The sequence below is a fragment of the Phyllostomus discolor genome, chromosome 1 (assembly GCF_004126475.2).
Source record: "Phyllostomus discolor isolate MPI-MPIP mPhyDis1 chromosome 1, mPhyDis1.pri.v3, whole genome shotgun sequence".
NCBI classification, from domain to species: Eukaryota; Metazoa; Chordata; class Mammalia; order Chiroptera; family Phyllostomidae; genus Phyllostomus; species Phyllostomus discolor.
Window position 1 is genome coordinate 115762556 of NC_040903.2, and position 21158 is coordinate 115783713.

Consider the following 21158-nt stretch of genomic DNA (forward strand, 5'->3'; position numbering starts at 1 on the left):
GCCAGCCACGTTTCTTGAAAGACGATACTTTTGGGCGGGAGAAGAGGTTCCCGGCACAACCTTGAACTGAGTTGGCAGCAGGCGGTTGGGTGATTTTCTTTGTGTATCTTAGAAAAAACGGGCTTTGAGGCAGAAACTGCCATATTTTCAAACCGAATAGACTTTGAATAAAAAATTCTTTCCTTTCTACTCAACTCTTCCTCCAGAGTTTTTGCCTGTGGGTGACAAGTGGTAGAACTCCACTGGTTGTTTGGTGACAGTATCAGTGTTATAAAAATCATTTTGTATACGCTGCTACCAACTAGACTGAGCAGATTCTTGGCTTATATAGCATTAACTTTCTTTTCAGAATACAAAAAAGCTATATATATATATATATATATATATATATATATTTAAAAAACACGGAGGATACAGAAAAACACAAGTAAGGAAATAAAACTCATACATAATCTCACCATTCAGAGATGGCAGAGCTTGTTAATTTTTTTCAAGTCAGAGGTAGAACAAATCATTCATCACGCATTCATTTGAACCATTTTTATGGGGTGCAGGCCGGCAGCTCAGTGCACGAACCAGACCAGTGTTAACTAACATGTAAGACAGACCCCACCTCCCAGCTTCCGTCTGTCTGCAAAGCAGCTGACCTTCAATCAGCTGAGACAGCTGCGTCCCAGTTACCAAGGTTTCAGTGACATCACTCTTGCGGGAGGCCTTTCGGTAGCGAATTTTGTAGCCAGTAATCTTCCCGTTTTGTGTGGCTAGAGGAGGTGGCTGCCAGTGAATCATGATGCTCTGGAAAAGACAAGTTTATAGGGAAAAGATGAAATATGTCAAACGCTTGGTTCTAAGCTTTTATGTATTATGATCCTAAGTTTAAAGAGGAGGCACATAAAGGCAGTAGGGTGTTCAGAATTTCATCATTTAATAATCACTCAAAAATACATTTTAATTAAACGCCCCTCCCCACCAATGATCAGATTGGGAGATCATATTTGCAAGCAGTGTACTCTGGGCCCTTGATCTTCTGGGTGTTTAGCCAGAAAGATGACACTGGGCAAAAGTCTCAAAATCGTTTTCATTAGAAAATATAAGGTCAGAGGCACATGGGTTAGAAAGTAAGCTGTTGATAGGGGTAAGGTTCCTCTTCCTATCTCAATTGTGGGGTAGCTGAAATGAAATAATTTCTGTCTAACTCTTCCAAAGGGGGATCATGAATAGTTTTTTTTTTTTTTTTTTTTAAGGAAAAGGAGTCCAACAGTACTTTCTGAAAGGACCAAACATCTCAGATGTCTACGCAGCCCAGAAGGGGCTCTGGGCCTTTTAAGAGGTATACATGCCTTGAGTGCACAGCGAACATGACTAGGAGGGATGGTTTCGGCATCAGCAACCATCAGACATGCACTGGGCTCATCTCATAGAACTACGGGACTATGGTGTCGTAAATGACTTACTTCTTTCTACCTAATCACCAAGGTTCTGAACTGTTAAGCTCTAGAATGTATTGATTTACATAACAGTAGCAAATACACGAGGTCTGTCCAGAAGGTATCCAGCCATGCACTATGAAAAATAGAGACATTTACTGAGAAGATACAAGATATAAGAAACACTGTACATAGGACAACGACACCTCAGTCCCCTTCAAAGTAGGCACCTTGGGACCTCATACAGTTCTCCCAATTGCCATCAGCTGCCCTGTCGTATTTTCCTGAATCTCACTGATGATCTGAAATCTCTTCCCTTTCAAAGGTGGTTTTAGTTTTGGGAAAAGCCAGAAGTTGCAGGGTGCCACATCTGGGCTGTAGCGGGGTTGAGTCACCTGGGCAATTTGATGTTTTGCCCAGGACATGAAGCATGAAGGGGGCACACTGTTGTGATGAAGTTGCCAATCACCAGTTGCCCACAGCTGTGTGTGGCCTTCTGAATCATCCTAATAGTTCCCATGAAGGAACGTTCAAGCTTAATACAAAATTTGATGCAGATTCATTCCCCTACTTGCTCAGTCATTTTGAATGTGATGGTCACACAGTACACACGTTTGGTCAAGGGCATCTACTGCCCCCACTGACTAGTGCAGTGAAGTCATCATTGTTCACACATGTGCATTCCAGTCCACTCTCCTCAACTGCCAGGTTACATCAATGTTGTGCAAACCATTCTCTTTATATTACAATGGCTGGACTTTTTTGGACAGACCTCATATTTAGATTTAGACAGAGGCTGACATAATTTTGGCATCAGAGAAAGGCAGTAAAGTTTAAACAGAGTAAACTAAAGTTGACTTCTAAGCTCAGCTATTACAGCCAGGTCACTTTGCTTCCTGATAATGAGTGTTTTGGTATAGACTCTTCCTCTCCCGTAAGCCCTTCTGAGTCTAACACAGCACTAAAAAGGAACTACAGTAATATAAAGTTTTACCTTTGAATTTCTTACTTCCAAGGACAGATTCTGAGGAGCAGCACTGGGAACTAGAGAGGCCAAAAAAAAAAAAAAAAACAACAAATAATTTTTTCAATCATCTATCATTTGACTCTTCTTGGGTGGACTTGACACAAATGCACATCTCAACTGCTGATCGCGCCATCCGAGGGTTGAAATGCAGCTGTCAGCACCACTGTGATGACAGCAGTGTGTGGATCAGGTGTGGTCACGTCTGACTCATTTAAAAATCGAGACACCGTCATACATGCGCACCCACACCCAAGCCAGGTTGTACCTTTGGGAGTCAGACACTTATTTCAAGGATGTGACTGATTATAAACTTTTCTAGAACCCAGATACATTCTGAACCTTCACCATAGTCTTTCGATTATCCTTGGTGATAGCATAGCATTATTTTAGGGAAGAGCCACAGATTTTCTGGAAACAAGTCTAATGAATATGGCAAGTGAGTAAAGCTGGTAAAGGATGAACCCAGAATGTAATGTACATAAATCTGTGAGCGTGGATTTCTAGAGGAGTTCCACAAGTGGTTTTAGGGGCACTTCCCATGTAAAGCAAAGAGATGCTTCAGTGAAGTGACCACCTGGACCCTCAAGACAACTGCACAGCAGGGAACACGCATGTAGATGTGAGAGGTGTGGGACCGTTGCGCAACCAGCTGCATCACTCTAGCTCCTCACATGTTAGAACATGTGACGGGGCACCTCAAAGTTGACAGTTCATACACCCTCCAGTGCTCCTCTTTGTAGTAACTAAAGCAAGCAAGGAGAATCTAAGTGATCCTGATTAGTTTCCTCTCTTGCCCTTTTTCGGACACTTGGTGGCCAGGTATATAACTAAGTGCCCACTGTGCTACAGGCTTCTGGAAGACAGAGACTACTTCTTGCTCGGTGTTGTATCTTGTACACAGTGCAGCAGGCCTCAGCCCTCAAGGGGTCTGGAGTAGGACTTAGCCACCCACTCCATGAATGGCTCCAATCACCTCCCTGCTAAGAACCTTGACTAAGCTGCAGAGGCACCCACATGGCTGCTGTTGCTGTCATCGCTGTCATCATCGTCATCATTGCTAACATTTGCTGCACGTCTTACACGTGAGGGACTTAATCCTCACAACAGTCCCACACAGGGGTTTCCATGATTATTCCCACATGACGGATAATGTCCAAATCTATTGCCCACAGTATTTGTGTCAGCTAAGGCAGGAACCAAAGTCTGCCCTGCTCCCGAGGGCTGCCTTTCACTGCCGTGCTCAGACACGCTCGGTCCCGACAGGCACGAGGGTGGACGTGCCGACCCACTCAGTGCGGGTAAAACCAACTCACATGCGAATTTCCAAGTCCCTCGACTTTTAAAAGTCTTGAGCAATGGGCTGATGTGGCTGGCTACCCAAACCATAGTTTATATTTATTTTACCCAATTCATGCTGTAAATGTCACACAGAACACAACTGCAAGGATAATACAATGAACACCACATACTGTTTTCCTGAATTCACCAAATGTTAATGTTCTGCTATGCCTGCTCTGCTCCTCTCACTATGTCCACACCCCCCCGTGTGTCTGTCTGCAGACTGTCTGAGGTGTCCTGGGACGCCGGGCGCCACGACCACTTTCAGAAAATTTAATCTGAACACAAAATATTATCTAATATACCTAATAGCACATCTAATACTATACATATTTAACATTAAGTAAATGGATCAACAGTGTCCTTTGTTTATTTATTTTTACTCCCAGATCCAGGAACCAGTAAAAGATCACACCTATTTTATATTATTTCATGTGTCTTTACTCTCTTTAATCTAGATTCCAGAATGAGTTTTAACCTTTTTTCTTTCATGAGACTAATACTTTTTAAAAACCCAGGCAAGTTTATCTTATTTTTGTTTTTGCATTATTTCCCCCAGTCAGATAACATCTATAGTTGCTTCATCACGACAGAGTCAAGTCAAGCACTGTCCACAGGGACCCAGCCGGGTGCAGGAGGCACCGTGTCTTTCTCAAGGGCTGGTGTCAGGCGGGACTCACCGAAGTCAGCAGCTCTGTGGTTGCCGATGTTACATCTTACCATTTGCTTCAAGGAGGCAAACTATAGCTTCTGAAGCACGCATGTTTACACAGACTCGCATTTTTTAGAAAAAGATATTTTTTAAACACATTGAATTTAGGTGAATTTCAGTAAACGATACACACACTTACTAAGAATAATAAACTGTTATTTTCTGTTCTATTCTAAAAATACCATATTTTTCAGACTATAAGATGCACTTTCCCCCCAAATTTGGGAGGAAAATGGGGGTGCGTCTTACAGTCAGAACGTAGCTTTACATTTACATTGGCGAAATAGTATGTTATTTATTTTATTAAATATTTTACCACATTTTTTGCTTCAAAATTTTTTCCCCTATTTTCCTCCTCTAAAACCTAGGTGCGTCTTATGGTCCGAAAAATAAGGTGCCTATTTTTAGGCGCTGGTCTTGACCTGCTTGACCTCTCTGGCCACCCGTAGTCTGAAAAACCCTGCTGCAGGTAATGGGTACACGCATACACGTAACAGCCTAGAAATTCAGTCACAGGTGAGGAAATGAAAGTGTCCTAAAACACCAAGGAGTTAAAAAGACCTGTTTGGCATGCAAACATGACTGCTAAGTAGAGCAAAGCTAGCCCTCCCACAGCCCTTGAACAGTCTGTGTAACCAACAAGCTGTACCATTTACTTATACAAAAGCCTCTCCTGAAAACACCACCGAGAAGCTATTTGGTATCTGGCACTGCCGTGTTCTATGATCTCGCACTAAATCTTCACAGCAACCCAATGCACTTATTGTTATTCACATTTTTACATTCAAGAAACTTGCTAAGTGACTCAGACATGTTAAATGACTTGACCAAAGTCGTGCTACAAAAAAAGGTTTCTGGGATTTGAACAGGATCTTCTTGACATCAAAGCCCTTGACCTCACTGCTGAGCCATCAGGGCCCCCGAGCACAGTATGTTGTTCCAGAGGAAGAAAGACTCACCATCTGACAATGTCTGGACAGCGACATCTTGTGTGGAGACCCCAGGACCATGTTTATTGTAGGCCACCACTCGGAAACTATACTCCGTGTATTTTTTCAACCCATTAATGGTATGGGAGTGACTTGAAACATCAATATCCTTGAAAAAAATTAAAAACAATTCATATATATACACAACTCACAAACAAAAAAGCTACAAAAAAGAATTATCTACACAAGTTCTATATTAGACAGAATACAGATTTTTATCCCTTATACAGAATGTTATTTAACATTCGAAGCAGATTAATCATCAACACTGGCAATTTACTGAGAACTAGTACTTAGTGTTTAGTTACCCGTTCTGGTAAAAACTACAGAATAAACCTTGGCACAAAGAAATAGAATCTGTCCACTTTTCACTTCCTGTACCATTCCCCCTCCCTCAGATTTCTAGACTAACAAGCACTGAGTTTTGGAAATACAGCTCAACTCTACTATTCTCATCTGTGGGTTGAAAACTGGCTTTATAAAGTCATGTACGGTGTCAGATGGGTCCTAGACTCACTGGGACGATCACTTCATAAGGTACATAAATGTGTAATCACTATGTTGTATGCCTGAAACTAACATAATAATGCATGTCAACTATAATTAAAAAATAAATTAAAAAGAAAAAATGATTTTATCTTATACCTGTTCTTTGTCAGTCCCTTTTTCCATGTAGTACAATTTGTAATTCTGAATCTCCCCATTGCCAGACAGCGGTGTGTCCCAGGTGACAGTGATGGAGGTAGGGGAAGCCGCATACGCTCGGACGTTGGGAGCTGGGCCAGGGAGCTGAACTAGAAAGAAGAGTTCAAGATGGCAAGATGTAAACAAAACTTACTGCATGCCCCAATAACCATTCTCAGCAACAATGTCATCATGGCCACCTTTTAAAAATGATAAAAAACTACAAAAAATAATTGATATGACTAAAGTGGTTTTAGGATAATAAACAAATTTCTCTTGTTATTACTTAAAACCAAATTTTATCTGTGAAGAATCTCAAGTTTATTAAAAGAAAAAAATGAACACCAGAGAACTCCTCCTACGGTTTATAAACTGCTAGCTGGGCAGTGGAACAGCAGCACGTCGAAGCCATCGTCACGAAGGGGGAGCCTGTGAGGCAAGTGGGGCTGGGGATGGACAGAGTCCTTGTCCACGAAGGACTCTGTCTACAGGGAAGTCAGAGACATATATATATTTGTGTGTGTGTGCGTATATATATATATAAAATAGTTACAAATAATGCCGTAAGTACTAACAGTTAAGCAGCGATGTAACCAAAACAGGAAGGAACAGCCCTAGATGGGTGGGTGTCGTCCCGTGCACCCAGAGGTTGCAGGTTCGATCCCTGGTCAGGATGCACACAGAAGGCAACTGATCGATGTCTCTTTCTCATTTTGATCTTTCTCTCCCCCCACCCCTCCCTCTCTCTCTAAAATCAATAAACATGTCCCTGGGTGAGGATAAAAAAAAAGAAAGAGAGCAGACAATCCTGCTTTGGGAGGGTGTGAGTAGGAAAGAGAAAGATTAGTGATGATTTCTGCGGAACAAGAAAAATGAATGGTTTTTTTCGATTCTAAGGGGAAAACTATTCCAGCAGATGAGGAGTACTATGTGAGAAGAGTGCCCTGTGGTTCAGGCTGTAACAGAGAAGGTGTGGGATGGAGAACACTGAAGAGGATGACGAGAGCTGGACGAGGAAGGACCTGGAATGCCCTGCCTCAGCATTTGCATTATCTCAGACAGTGGTTGAAAAATTATGAGCAGAAACACGGCACAATTGGGTATGTGTTTAGAAAGGGTGCATGAGCACATGCATGAAAAAAAGTAAGGGAACAAGACACAATGAAAGAATAATTTTTGAAACAGCTACCTTTTATTGAATGTTTATAGTCAGTCCAGCATTGAGTGCTTTACATATATTTAAGTTACATCTATTTAATCTTTGCACTAACGCAAATGAGGTGGATACTATTATCATCCCCATTCACAGATGAGGTTGAGAGGTTAAGAACCATTCCCAAGTGATGGGAAGTTAGTGGGTGTAGTGGGTGGCAGAGCCAGGAACTGAGCACTTTCTGATTCTACAACACGGACTCAAGACCAGTTAGGAGGTCACTGCGACCCCCTCCCAGGACGTGTGTGCCCAGGAGACTCAGTGGCTGGGGGAGTGAGTGCTGCTCAGCTCTGGTCCCCACAGTGTCTCACACACCTTTACACCTTCTCACTACATTCTTTTTGTCTGACTGACGGGTCCCAGCCTCTGTTTCTACACAAATCCTGGGCGGCTGCCTAGACCAACACTTTGCTGGATCCTCTATTTGAAAACAACTTCTCTGGTGCTAGTGGTTCTGTAACAGACACCCATTAGATTTAAGGAAGGAAAAAAAAAACTAACAAAATAAAAAAACAAACTGGCTTTCTTAAATAATAGCACTATAGCTTAAAATCAGTTTTGCTACCCAAGTAGAGATACCCGATTATGGTTATTCTTGACAGTGGTTTACTTTTTAGTCCTGAGTAATGTTACTCACTCAATGTTAAGAGCATATTTTGTGCATCCTGACAGGTGGGATTCGTCACACTTCTGCTGATATGGAGAACTTTCCTCTAACACAATGAAGGGGAAAGAAAACAAAACCGTTCCCCAATTCCCATGAAATCACTTTTAATACATTCATTGGCTAACCTAAACAAAGGCCAATATGATCCTAAAAAAGGTGCTAATCAATTCTTTCATTTTAGCTGTACAGTGGCATAATAGTGGAAAACAACTTAAGTTGATTTGTAAAGCTAAACATGTAACATATTTTCCAAGGCTGACGGCAACACTGCGCCTCCGCACGGCCTGGGGCCTGCGATGCAGTGCATGCTGCTCCGCTGCTCCCCCGCCCCCTGCCGCCTTCCCTCCGTCTCTGCAGAGCACACGCCAGCAGCCCCGCCCCCGCACACGCCCTCCACAGAATCCGCTGCAGTCCACCTGTCGTCTCACTGACGACTTTCTTCCAATCAAACTTCCGAACAAATGACTGTGCCGCCTACTGTCCTCATGGTGACAGCACATCCCACTCCTGTCAGTTTACCTGTCTCTGGCATCACACTGTAAGCTTCTTGTGGACAGAAGTCTTACTCATCTCCACCCATCTTTACATCAGTGACTGGCACACATGGCAGGCACTCAAAAAATCTACTGGCCCTCACACTTTTTTCTTTCATCTTCAAATTGACAATGAACCTTCTAGCCCAGTGGTTCTCAACAGTTTCAGCCATAAGTTCTGAAATGATAAAAAAAGCCACAGGCTCTTCCCCAAGGAAAATGTGACTATGTACAGATACACAAATATTTTCAGAAGTTCACAGCTGTGGGGGTGGAACTCTTGCACTGAATCCAACTCAGTGGTCTTTTCCTTTATTTCCATCCTGACTCACCTTGCATGCAGTTTGATCCTATTTTGGGAATTTGGGTCATGCTGTTTCCCTCCCCAAGAATGCTTCATCTAAGTCAAATGTTTCCAGGCCAATTCTCATCTCTTCCTAGGAGCCTGCCCTCGGATGCCTCGCTTTTACAGTAATTGTTCCTTGTTTTGTATCCCAGTATGTGTCATAAATGACACCTGTACACGGGAGTCAATGGAGGAGAACTGAACTTGAAACCTAACAGACTGTCTCTGCTCTTATCGGAACACAGTAACAGTGGAAACTCCACATCCTTTCCCTGCAATGAGAACACATTCTTTCCTTAAGTCCGCCTGCTGACTCTCTGATGGCTCTCTTGTTCTTTGCGGGGTCTGATTCCTGATCTTTATGCTGCATCACTGGCATGATCGACAGCCTCCCGTCTCAACTGCTCATTCTTTATGACGAGAAGTCCTACCTTGTGCTTCCCTGCATCTCCAATACCCTGTGCAGTGCTTGCTATGGGGGATACTCAGTAAACATTTGGTGACTTAATTATCTGCTCCAGCATTAGGAAGTGAAGTTCCACAGCTTCTGGTCTTTACTTATTCCACCCATCAGTCCATGGAAAGTCTTTGAATTACTTCTACAGTTTCAGTGGTAAATTCACAAAATCTGTTTGTCTCCCTGGTCAGTCACTTCCACAGACATCTCACAGCTATGTCAACCACAGCTGAAGCGAAACCTTTGTTACTGGAAGCTCAACAGTAAAAGAAAACTGGAGAAGGCTGCGATGATAAACAGTGGCTCGTGCTATTAGAGGGTAAAAGTGGGGAAGAAAGCCTCATGGGAAAAGCATTAAAAATGATTTGATTGCTTCTTACAATTTTAGGCCTATTGTCTGCAACCAAATTTAAGACATACAAAACATTTATAAAATAAACCAACCTGATACTCACTTCAGTTGCAGAAAATCTTAAGAGATGTAATTGGAAGTAACAGTATTTGACACAAAAGACTACAGGCCCGAAGTAAAGCCACAGAGAGATGCTGGTGTCCGTAAAGACCAGGATAAGCCTGGGGTACCAAACACTACACACCTACTTCCTGTGCAGGGCATCAGACACTGGGAAATGCAAAGATGATGACGACTGTCTTTGCCATAAAATAAATGAGGTATGTTCCTAATCACAATTTAAGGAAGAAAGTGATAATGTATCTTAGAATTGTAGAGATACAATATTAGTTAGCCAACATCAGAAGAAAGACTCTAGAAGGCAGCTGAAGTAGGTCTTAAAGCATCAGTAAAATTTGAGAATGGAATTATATATTCAATTTGAGAACTGTCTTATACTATTTGCTGCTATTTGATGCGAATTAATTTTATCTCTCATAACTAATTCATAAAATCTCTAAAAGTAAGACAGTGTTACATTTTGCGCTGCTGTGGTGTGCGAGGCTGCAGGCAAGGCAGGCCGACCTGCAGGGGTGCGGGTGAGAGACGAGGGGACTTACCCTCGGGCTGCGTTTCCACGTGGAGAGGAGCTGAGCTCTCCCCTGAGCCATGCTTATTCTGAGCCGTCACTCTGAAGACGTACACCGTCTCTGGCATTAGATTTTGAATGGTTACTTGCATTTCTCCTGGGCGACTGGTATTCTCAACACGTTCCCTTTAGACAAAGAGGGATTTGGAAAGAAACAGCATTGAGTAGGAGTATTTCTAAAACATGTAGTTTCCTTTTCACTGCAATACCTATATACCATACCACATCAAAGTCTTATCAATGTTTCTCAAATTAACTCTCAAAAAAGGAAACTTTTGAGGATGAAACAGTGCACAGAAGAACAGAGGACCTGCGAAGAGCAATGCCATGCATGTCTGATAACTTACTGATGTTCTTGTTTAAATATTACTGATATCGCTGGTTATATGATCACAACTTCTTTGCAGAGAAGACACAGACTGAGTCTCCCCACTGCCATTTCAATGGGGCAGCTGGTCATCAACTGTGTAGGCTTCAGAACTTACTGACTTTTAAGGGGTGACTCTCAGGGAGACAAACAGAAGGTGGTTATAGGTGTGACTCGGTTTTCACAGGAAACATCAAGGGATGCTGTGTGTATTTTGGATAACAGACTCTCAATAAAAGGACAACTAGAGATTATGACTTTGGGAAGTTATGAAATTGGGAAGGAAACAGTAAAAATTCAATGAAAGCTAAAAGTAACCTAATCTATAAAATAAGTTAATCATGACACTGATTTTTATTATTATTTTTTTAAAAGAAAACTTTTTGAATAATTTTTCAAAATGCTTTGAAGTGTTTGACAAATCTTATCACAAACAGTACAAATGAATCTAGCAGTCTAGCATCATGAGATGAAAATACAAAAGCAATTTTCCAGGGTCTTTAGGGAAAGTAGCGTCTAGGCTCAATCTTGGGGGGTCTCTGTGCCCACGCCCGGGTCTACAATTGTGCTCACCCTACTGTACTCACTAGAGCAAAAACGAGGTCACACTGCCCAGGAGCTTTCAACAATGTGAAGGAATTTACTTGTATCAGACAAAGGACTAGCCTTTAAAAACTGCCAATCATGTGAAGAAAGATCTGTATGTATCTCAAGAGAGTAATAATAAAAAGGCTCCAAACTACTCTGTAGAAGAAATTATTTGAAATTATCTAATCTATTGAATTATAACTCTAACTTTAAAATATTGATAATTTTTCCCTGAAATTACTGATTAAAATTTTAGTTCTATGTAACCAGTCTGTCTTACTGTCTATGAACACCTGCATTTTAGAGATGGAAGTGTTTTTCAATAGTTTTCTGTAGTTCTTTAACCTGCCTTCTTTTAATTAAAAAAAGAGACAAACAGTACCCACACCATATTTATAAAGGTGTTTTTTTTTCCTATCATCAGGTGCATTGGAAAAGAGTATTATGGTAACAAAAGTTACTGCTCAGAGAGACATTTGGATATTTAGACACGATTTTCTCTCCAGCTAAACCTCTAATTCACAAGATTTGGAAGGAGGACAGCAACTGACTTCTTACATCTGAGGTTTCTGACACAATGACTATGGTATGAAAGGAAGTGTGGTATTTTCTCTCTCACTAAACCAGCTATTTCCAACCCTGTTCATCTCACAGCACACATAAAGTAATTACTAAAATTCTGCAGCACACCAAAAAAATTAGATATTTTGCCAACCTGACAAAAAATGTGTCATTTTTATCCATTCACACTGAACAGCTACTCTGTTGGCTGTTGTCATTTTCTGACTTGACAGTCTAAGAGAAAAGAAGTCAATGCCCCTGACTAAGCAGGCAGGCACTGCATGTTGTACATGTTCTTACGGCACAGTGGTTGGAAATCCCTGCCCTAAACTGAAAGCTCCGCCTGCGAGTACAGGCTAGGTCCCTTTTGCTCACTCTGTGCTTGAAAGTCTAAACAAGCTCCCTGTGGAAAGATGAGAGTGCTATTTTACTATAAATTGAAGTGAAAGGGTGTGTCACGTGTGTTTACATTCTACAGAAGCACTCAGCAGAATGCTCACACGCAGCAGAAACATCACAACTGTGTGCTGACTGAGGAATGGAAATTTGCCTTCCGATACATAAATCCTGTAAAACAACAACAACCCCCTCCCTCCCCCCCCAAACCATGTGCAGCCCTGGCTTGGTGTAGCTCAGTGGATTGAGCACAGGCTGCGAACCAAAGTGTCGCAGGTTTGATTCCCAGTCAGGGCACATGCCTGGGTTGCAGGCCAAGGCCCCCAGCAACCACACACTGATGTTTCTCTTTCTCTCTCTCCCCCTACCTTCCCTCTCTAAAAAATAAATAAAATCTTTAAAAAAAATAAAAAGCAAAGCTAGCAAGTTGATGTTAAAAACAAATATATATCTTAAAAAAAAGGAACCACATGCATCTTCGTTTTGTTCTTTGTGAAAGGGGAGAAATGAGTGAAAGGATCTAAAAACCTAGAATAAGTTTCAATAGAAGCTTTAAAATAAAAAAAAGTCAGCAACAGTTCTATGTCTCTAAGATTAAATACCCAGCACCTAAAAAGGCTTCTAATATTAGCCTGGTCTGAGGCCGCAGAACCAAGGGTTAGTCTAGCAAAAAAACTTCAGGGCAAGACAGATCCAGGGTGAGTTATAAAGGATAATGCTCATAAATGTGTGAGGTTACAGTGGGCCTTAGATTAGAGTGTGTCTGCCAAGAGTCAAACAGAAAGAAAAAGGTACACTTGGTTTGAAGACAGCGTGGGGCACTAAGTTAGGAGCTCCAGTTCCGGCTCTGGCGATACTAAGAGCTTTCCAAGGGACCCTGGGCAAGTCCCTAATGCTTTTTGGGTCTCAGTTCATTTATGCAGTAAGTGAAGAAAGTGAGATCAGGACAGCAAACTTTTTCTTTAAGGGCCACATGTTTCTTAAATATTTATAGGCCAAGAGGTGGGAAATAGTGGAAAATATTATGTAGTTATTTATATATCCTATTACAATGTAACCATTCAAACATGTAAAAACTGCCCTTAGCTCCTGGGTCATAAAAATAACAAGTGTGATGTGGCCCAGGGTTCACAGTGTGCCAACTCCTGGGCTAGACTAACAGATGTCCGTCTCTAAAATGCTATTCATTTGTGGAATAACTTTCTTTGTGTTCTCCCCTTTGTAGCTAATATCACAAAGGCGTTGCTGTCTACATTAAAGGCACTGAAAATAAAAGGTGGACATTTCATAGTTGAAAAGGTGGAGCAAGGACCTTTTGAAACTCAGGAACCCAATAGAATTTTGGTACCTCTTTGACCAAGGCACACAGTGCCACCTGGTGGTTGAATTTTCAAAGGCAGGAAGTCAGTTTATAAATCAGAAGTAAACTTATTCTCATTTTGATGAGAAAATTGAAGCTTGTAACATTTAAATAAATTTTCTTCATAAAACAAGTAACCAGGATATAGTCTTTTTATTCTGTCCTTTCTACTCCTTCACCACTTCTATGCAGAAATCATAAAGTAATGAAGTGACAGAACATATTATATAGTCTGGTCTCCTTCAAGCATCTTCCTTTGAAGTATTTTACATATTTATCCTGTCCACTGCAAGCCACTGCTTTTATCTTCATCAAGGCCATGCCTACGACACGCCAAGATGAACAAAACCACTACCTGGTTCATTTCCCTAACTCCATTTCTTCTCCCCTTTAATCCTGTGTGGCACTTGCAAAGTAACGCTTGTAAAACCTGTTTAACAAAATCACAGTGCGCACTTGCTCAGAAGTTTAAAATGGTCCCTTCTTAACTGTTTATGCCCAAATTCTTACTGGTATGCCAACATTTTGCTCCAAACTTCCACTCTATTGTAATATCTAATTCCTACCAAAAATGCTGGGCCAGTTAGACTAGTTTTCCTGATCTTTCCCCCACCCTTCCAATGCCACACACACACACACAAATTAAATTGGACCCTCCTTGCACCCTCTTTTCCTTTATACTACATCCCCTGCCAATTTAGCTTTCATATTTTTCTCAATTCCAACTTCATTTATTAATCATCCTGCTTATGTCAAATCTAGGATGCATCTAAAGTTCTGTAATGTGACAGATTTTCATTAAAAACAAAAGTATATATAGTTAAAAGTTTGAGCTGTTCTTGCTCCTTAAAACCTGGTCCTACCCTGAGACCTAACTGTAGCCTGTATTATGGGCCTGTATCTCGCCAGATCTCTTAGAGCGAGGCTCTCTCGGCCTCAGCACCACCGAGACTGGGGGCAGGAGAATTCTTTGTTGTAAGGGGCTGTCCTATATACACTGTAGGTCAGTTACTACATTTCTGGCTTCCACTCACTAGATGCCAGTAAGCATCTCCTCCCATCTGTTATGATAACCAAAAATGTCCCTGGACACTGCTAAATGTCTCCTGGGAGGCAGGGGACAATCACAGCTGTAGGGATTTATACACACATCAAAATATATAGATATAAGTCACTTAACAGTGCCTGCATCATACTTCATACATAACATACTAATCATGTACCTATTCCTCTACCTGAAGACCGCTTCTGTTTCATTAGAAAATGCTACAATAAACATTTTATATGAGAGCCCTATGGATATCTGTATACCTACAGGACACCTGAAAGTGTAACTGTTAGATCAAAGGGTATATGCACCAAGAAGATAGAAAAAACTGCCACATCACCTTCTGCAAAGGCTATTCTAACTTACACCTCCATCAAGAGCCTAGAGCAAATTTCTTCCCAGAATTTAACTTGCTGAACACTGGATATTATCCACTTAAAATTTTTGCCAGCCTTATACGTGAAACATGCTAAGAGATTATTTTGAATTTCTAAGATCGGTAGTAATAGTGGAAACTGTTTTTTAACTTTAATGCACTTTCCACTAACTTCTATGAATCATCTCCTCATACTATTTGCCTCTTGGGATATCTGTCTTTTACTTAGGATTGTTGGAGCTCTTTCTACAGACTGAACATCAATACAATCTTTTATAAATATTATACATTTTCCCACCTCATGACTTGGCAGTTTGACTTTGTTTATGTTTTATCACATGGAATTTTACTATGCTATATAACAATAAAAATAGCTTTTCTTTTTATAAAACATACATTTTAAAACTATCTTTTGATCCATCTGTAATTTGTTATACATAATATAAGACAGAGATAGAACTTTAAAAAAAAATCCTCACCTGAGGATATGTTTTTGATTTTTTAGAGAGGGAAGGGGAGAGACAGAGAGAGAGAAACATCGACGTGCGAGTGAGACATGGATGGACTGCCTCCTGTCCGGTCCCCGACTGGGCACGGGACACGCAGCCGAGCCCCCTGGCCCGGGAAGAGAGAGAGAACATTCGTTCTTCCCACCTAATGGAATTAATTATTTCAACATAATTTCCTGAATAATTGCTATTTCTTCATTGACTGAAATTAATTTATTCTCTTAACGAATATTCATTTAGTGCTACCACAGGCCAGGCCCCGTTCTGGGTGCTGGTAGTACTCTACTGAGCAAGACAGACACAGTAAACAAGTCAGTAAAAATGAGAAAACTTCAGAATGCTCCACGTTGCAGAAGAAACGCAGAGAACTAAAACGGGGCGGAGTGACCGCAGTGGTACTTGAACAAACGTTTCACGCTGGCTCTGGTGTGCAGCCCTCGTCACTGCAGACACGCCCGCCATGCCGTCAGGCTCGCAGGGTTTCCTGAAAACTTTAAAGGCTTGGGAACAAGGTGGTCCCGGACAGCACAGCGTGAGAGTGACTGAGAGGCTAAGCTGAGTGGGCGCGTAGAGCCTGGGGAGGCATCACCCGAGGGAGACAGACAGGACCAGGCACGGTTATTTGTGAAGGAAGCGCACAAAGCAGGGACAGGGCCTGGCCGTGATCGCGAGCTTGCTATTCTGAGGAATGCCAAATGCTTTCTTTCTCCTGTGAAATTCCACGAAATTTGTAATGAGATTTGAAAGCTGAGTGGAGACTTTTTAACAGATGCTGTTTGATAGTAATGTCTCGACTTTTTGTGTCAAGAACTGTGTTTCCACATCTTTGTAATTCCAAAACAAGCCAGCGCAGTGTTCGGACAAACATCGCCCTACATGCGCCTCCATCTGTCTGGCTCAATCACGACTCGGACTTCTTCAGAGTGCCAAACCAAGGAGTCTTCACTTCATCAAGGCTCCTGCAGTTGCTGAACTCATCAGTCTGGGATTCGAGACAATATATATCAAATGCCAGCACTCCAGTAGAAATACAAGCTTTATTTCACGAGTTAAGGCCCAAGCAAAACAGACATTTTAACTTTCTTTTTTTTTTCTCATTTTCTTTTTCTTGGGTGAAGTGATAGCACAACCCACTCAGGGAACCCACTCAGCAATGGTAGGAACACAGAGTTAGCATATGGCATGGTTCCTCCCAAGGAGTTTATAATCAGGTTGGGAAAATAAAAACTCACATAAAAAATACAAAAGTATCAACTTATGGCAATTTAAGATCATGTGTTAAGTGACCCATGAGTGTCACAATATGGGTGGTACACACACAGATCTAAGAGAAATGCTGCAGGTACTGGAAAGGGCAGAGGAAGCTTTAGGAGGGATCACGGGCTCTGCCAGGGCCGAGAGGGCGAGATGAATTTGGCTTTAGCTGAGAAAAGGGAAAGGGGGACGTGAGTGAAGAGACGAGACTGGGAAAAAGGCTACACAGTGATAAGAAGCAGACCACCGCCATTAGAAAGCAAGTTCCGCTGGGGGGTGAGGAACGAAAGGGTGGACAGACAGAGAACAGCTGCCTGTGGAGGACAGGAGCCTGGGGATTCTGGATAACCTGTAAGCCATGGAAAGGCAATGTGAGGTCCCGGAGAGGGTGCAATGGAAAGGAATTTACTGAAAATGCCGTTTTAGGAAAATTAATCTGTAATTTCTCCTGTGTCATCAAGGAAATGCCCTGAAATTCAGCAGCCCACATACACACAAGGGTGCAAACAGTCATTTCAGATTGGATTAGTGACTTAAGTCTACTTAATTTTTAGAATTTGAAACTTCTGGATAAGCTTTATTTCATCAGACTGTGCTAACTGAATCTTATGAGTCTTGTGATTCTTATGAATCTTATGGTTACATTTTAATACTTCAACCTAAACAGCTCTACCTATCCTCTCTCCAAGTCAGCCCAGAAAGGCAGGAAAGAATACCAACTTCAGTCTGTTTGGGGATTTATTTCCAGTGATCTACAATCAGGAAAGATGCATCTCTGTGATCACAGAGCCAGGGTGAGCGCGACTGGGCTGGGTGGACCAAGACAGAGCCAATGGGCTTCAGACAAATGGGCACTTACCTAGCAACCCCTTCCTTGGTATAGAAGACAGAGTAGGTGAGATTGTCTCCATGAGGATCTGATGCAGGTGTCCGCCACGTCAATTTGATGAAGCGGGTAGAGACCAGGGAGGCCACGACATCCCGAGGAGCTGAAGGCAGTGGTCCCGCTGTGGCTGGTGCTAGATGGTCAGTAGTGGCACTGGTCAGTGAGGTGGGAGGTAATGTTGGGATGGCAACATCTTGTCATGTGCAAACATTGGGGAATATGAAGGGAAAACCACGACGGTTTTAAAAAAGAGAACAGAAAGAACAAAAAACAAAAAAGAAATAAACAAAACCACGATGGGAAATAAAATAAAATGAATGAACATAAAAAAGGCCATTAAACTGAAGGCTAACATGCAGGCCAGGGGGACTACTGAAAACTAACGGGCACTGTTCAAGGCACATTCACTGCTGAGCAGGCAGACTTTCTGGTCACTAGGATAGCTGTGGGCAAGGACAGGGAGGGTGAAAGCTGGAGTACAACATCTCACGGGACACAGCAGTGCCCAAGTACTGTTCTTTAGTCCTGAAAGCAGCGTGCAGCACCTGTCGAACTTTGCATGTGAGTCTCGTGTGTGATAAAACCTCAGTATTTTCTACTTCACCAAACCATGGAGCGGTGTGTGTAGTGTGCACGTGCCTGGTTACACTCCTCAGAGGCCCCAGGCACCGTGGCCTCACTGAGAACTTTGTGTGTCCTCAGCTCTGCAGGGATTCCAGAGCCGCATTTTCAATGGTAGTCTAACACGTTAACTTCTGCCGTCTGTGTTGTATCCTGGGAATTTTGTATCCTCTGTATCTAGGGAAGTTTGACAACCTTCATCACTTTGCTAAGTTATAGTTCATTTGCCATCTTATTTACTATTGATTAACTACAATAGTATAAAACTGTGAATCAAACGTTCCAAAGCCACAAACATACAACGCACAGGCAGCTTATCGTACATCCCAGTTCTCACCAGCGTATGTCACAAGGGACGGGCTGGCGGAGCAGTGCGAAGTCTCAGCTCTGTGCGCCTGGGGTCGTGGCCGGCGCTTTTACCTCCTAAGGCAGTCCCACAGACAATCCTGATTTTATAAGTTTATTCCTGATATTAACCTAAAATCTCCTTCACCTTGGGTCCAGAGAGCACAAATTTAACCTTAGAATTTTGAACTAAAGTAGTTCATTAGAACTGTGTCATAACCTTAATGGGGAAATCAGTAGAACAGACAAAGAAGAGAACATTAAAATTTTCTGCCTAGTTTTCAATGAAATGGTACAGCAGCAATCCCTTGGAAATGTCTCCGAACTGCAAGAAACTCTTAAGTGAGTCAGTCTAAATAAATACTCCAGAAAGAACAAATGCTCTAAGGGAAAAGGCAGAGGAGGAGCAACCTAAAGTCTCTAGATACGTGAAGAAGGGGAAAGGGTATTTCAATAACCACCATTTACTGAACGTTTTCTGCACAGCACTGCAGATCTTCATGTAAACTCATCCGATTCTTAACAACAACTCCAGAAATACGTACAATGCTCTCATGTATCTCTACCTTACATGCAGAGACTGACATTTAAAGGGCTCACTCACTCAGCTTAGGTCACCCATACTAAGTGATAAAGATTTGGTTTTTAGTTTAAGAGGCCTCTGGATTTAGCCAACAGGAGTTCTAGTCCTCCTGCCTGTACCACTTACTGATTAATGCCACCTGGGGCAAACCAGTTCCTCTCCCTCACTTGGTCCTTTTCCTCCTGAGGAAGTGCTTTTAAGAGTGCAGAGTGCTATCAAAATGTAAGACTGTGGAGTCATAGTTCAGATACAAATCCATACTTCACTGACACAAGTGTCCAGTCTGCATGGCCACCAAGGCCTCCTTCTCATCCCTCCGGCAGATGTGCTGCCTCAAAGGACATGAACAGCCTCACTCACGGCGTTCAGAGCTCCTTCCCACACGCTGTGTCAGTCTGCCCCCACAACTGCGCACTGACAGGACCAGGAGTAGGGGTGAGGGGTGAAAAGCAGTGCAGGACTGCCCGCTCCAGCACGGGCGAGTGGGCGGTGAGTGGCGTTGTTAACGGGGAAGGAGACAGCAAACTGAGGGAGAGGTGGTGAATCTGGTTTGAACATGTTGCGTCTAAAGTAAAGACCCGACATCCACAAGAGAAATGTACGGGAAGCAACTGGAAATGTGGATCAAAGTCACTAAAACCTTCAGAGAAACGGTTCGGAGAGGCCTGGAGAGTCCTGCTCTGCTGCTTCATTTCTGTGCCTGCCTAGAAACACAGTACACTGCCTCCAGGTCTGACAACTCACCAAACTAAATTTTTTCCAACTACTCGCTGGCTGGAGAAGAGAGGGAGCTAGTAAAGCAAGGGAGTACTAGACCACGATTTCGAGTACAAAGACATTATGTTCAAAACTGGACTCAGCCACTTCCCAATAAAGTAACGTTGGACCAGGCACTTAGCCTCCCTACCACATCGCAGGCTGGTGTGAACGAGACGAGTATCAGTAAGAACTGTGCACATGGAAGCAAATGTTATCACCATGTCACCCTAAGTGGGTGACAAACACAAGAATATTAAGTATAAAAAGGCAACTAGGAAAGGACCGTAAGCAGGGAGGACGAGGTGACGGAAGTACATGCTGGGCAATAACTGCAAGAATCCCTCAGAGAAATGCAATTAGCTCACTGCACTTCTGTTGCACACACCTGTGATTCTTTAATGCCACCCCACGTTTCCCACTTACAGTTTTCCTGTTCATGTTGCATCACTTACACTAACTTACAGGCCACCTGAGGATAAAATCTGAATCTGTTTTACCTGGGAATCACTCACCATTCCTCTGTATATTTATCGAATTACTAAGTGGAAGAAAATTCAGGAAGGATGTTAGTGCAGTGGGGTCAATGTTTTTAGAATACCACTACACAAGGCAATATTTGAATCTTTTTAGCTGATACAAGGTATACACAGATGATATTTACATAATGATGCTATATCAACATTTGCTCTGCAAATGTACTTTATCAGTTATACATGAAGTAAGAGTATAAATAATGCTGGATCACTGTAACTGACTCCTACACAGCCACAGCCAAAGTCCATGCCCGCTGCAGAGCTCCTGTTCAACGCCCCCTACCCCCAGGCCGGGTCATCTGCTGCTGTTCTGGCTCACGTCTGGCTGCATAGGTAAGGGAAACAATCTGATGTGATCCCAGAGAACCAAACAGTTAAGTAACACCAGGATTAATGGCATGATGATGTAGATTGATTTGAGGAAGTCAACAAATCCTCTTCCCGTTTTGGCAACTATAAAGCTATATAAAAAATTGTCAAAAACTTGGAACTGCCCAAAGGCATACAACCAACTGAGGCATTCACGCGAAAACTATTCT

The 21158-nt window shown here is 42.3% G+C and overlaps 1 protein-coding gene across 1 annotated transcript in view; it reads right to left on the minus strand.

Annotated features, from left to right (window-relative positions):
- NEO1 (neogenin 1) overlaps positions 1-21158 on the minus strand; it is a 256126-nt gene that overhangs the window by 43559 nt on the left and 191409 nt on the right. The window contains 6 exon segments of the mRNA XM_028506136.2: positions 648-795; positions 2422-2471; positions 5464-5602; positions 6139-6287; positions 10405-10559; positions 17752-17911. Of these exon segments, the coding sequence (XP_028361937.1) occupies positions 648-795; positions 2422-2471; positions 5464-5602; positions 6139-6287; positions 10405-10559; positions 17752-17911 (801 nt within the window).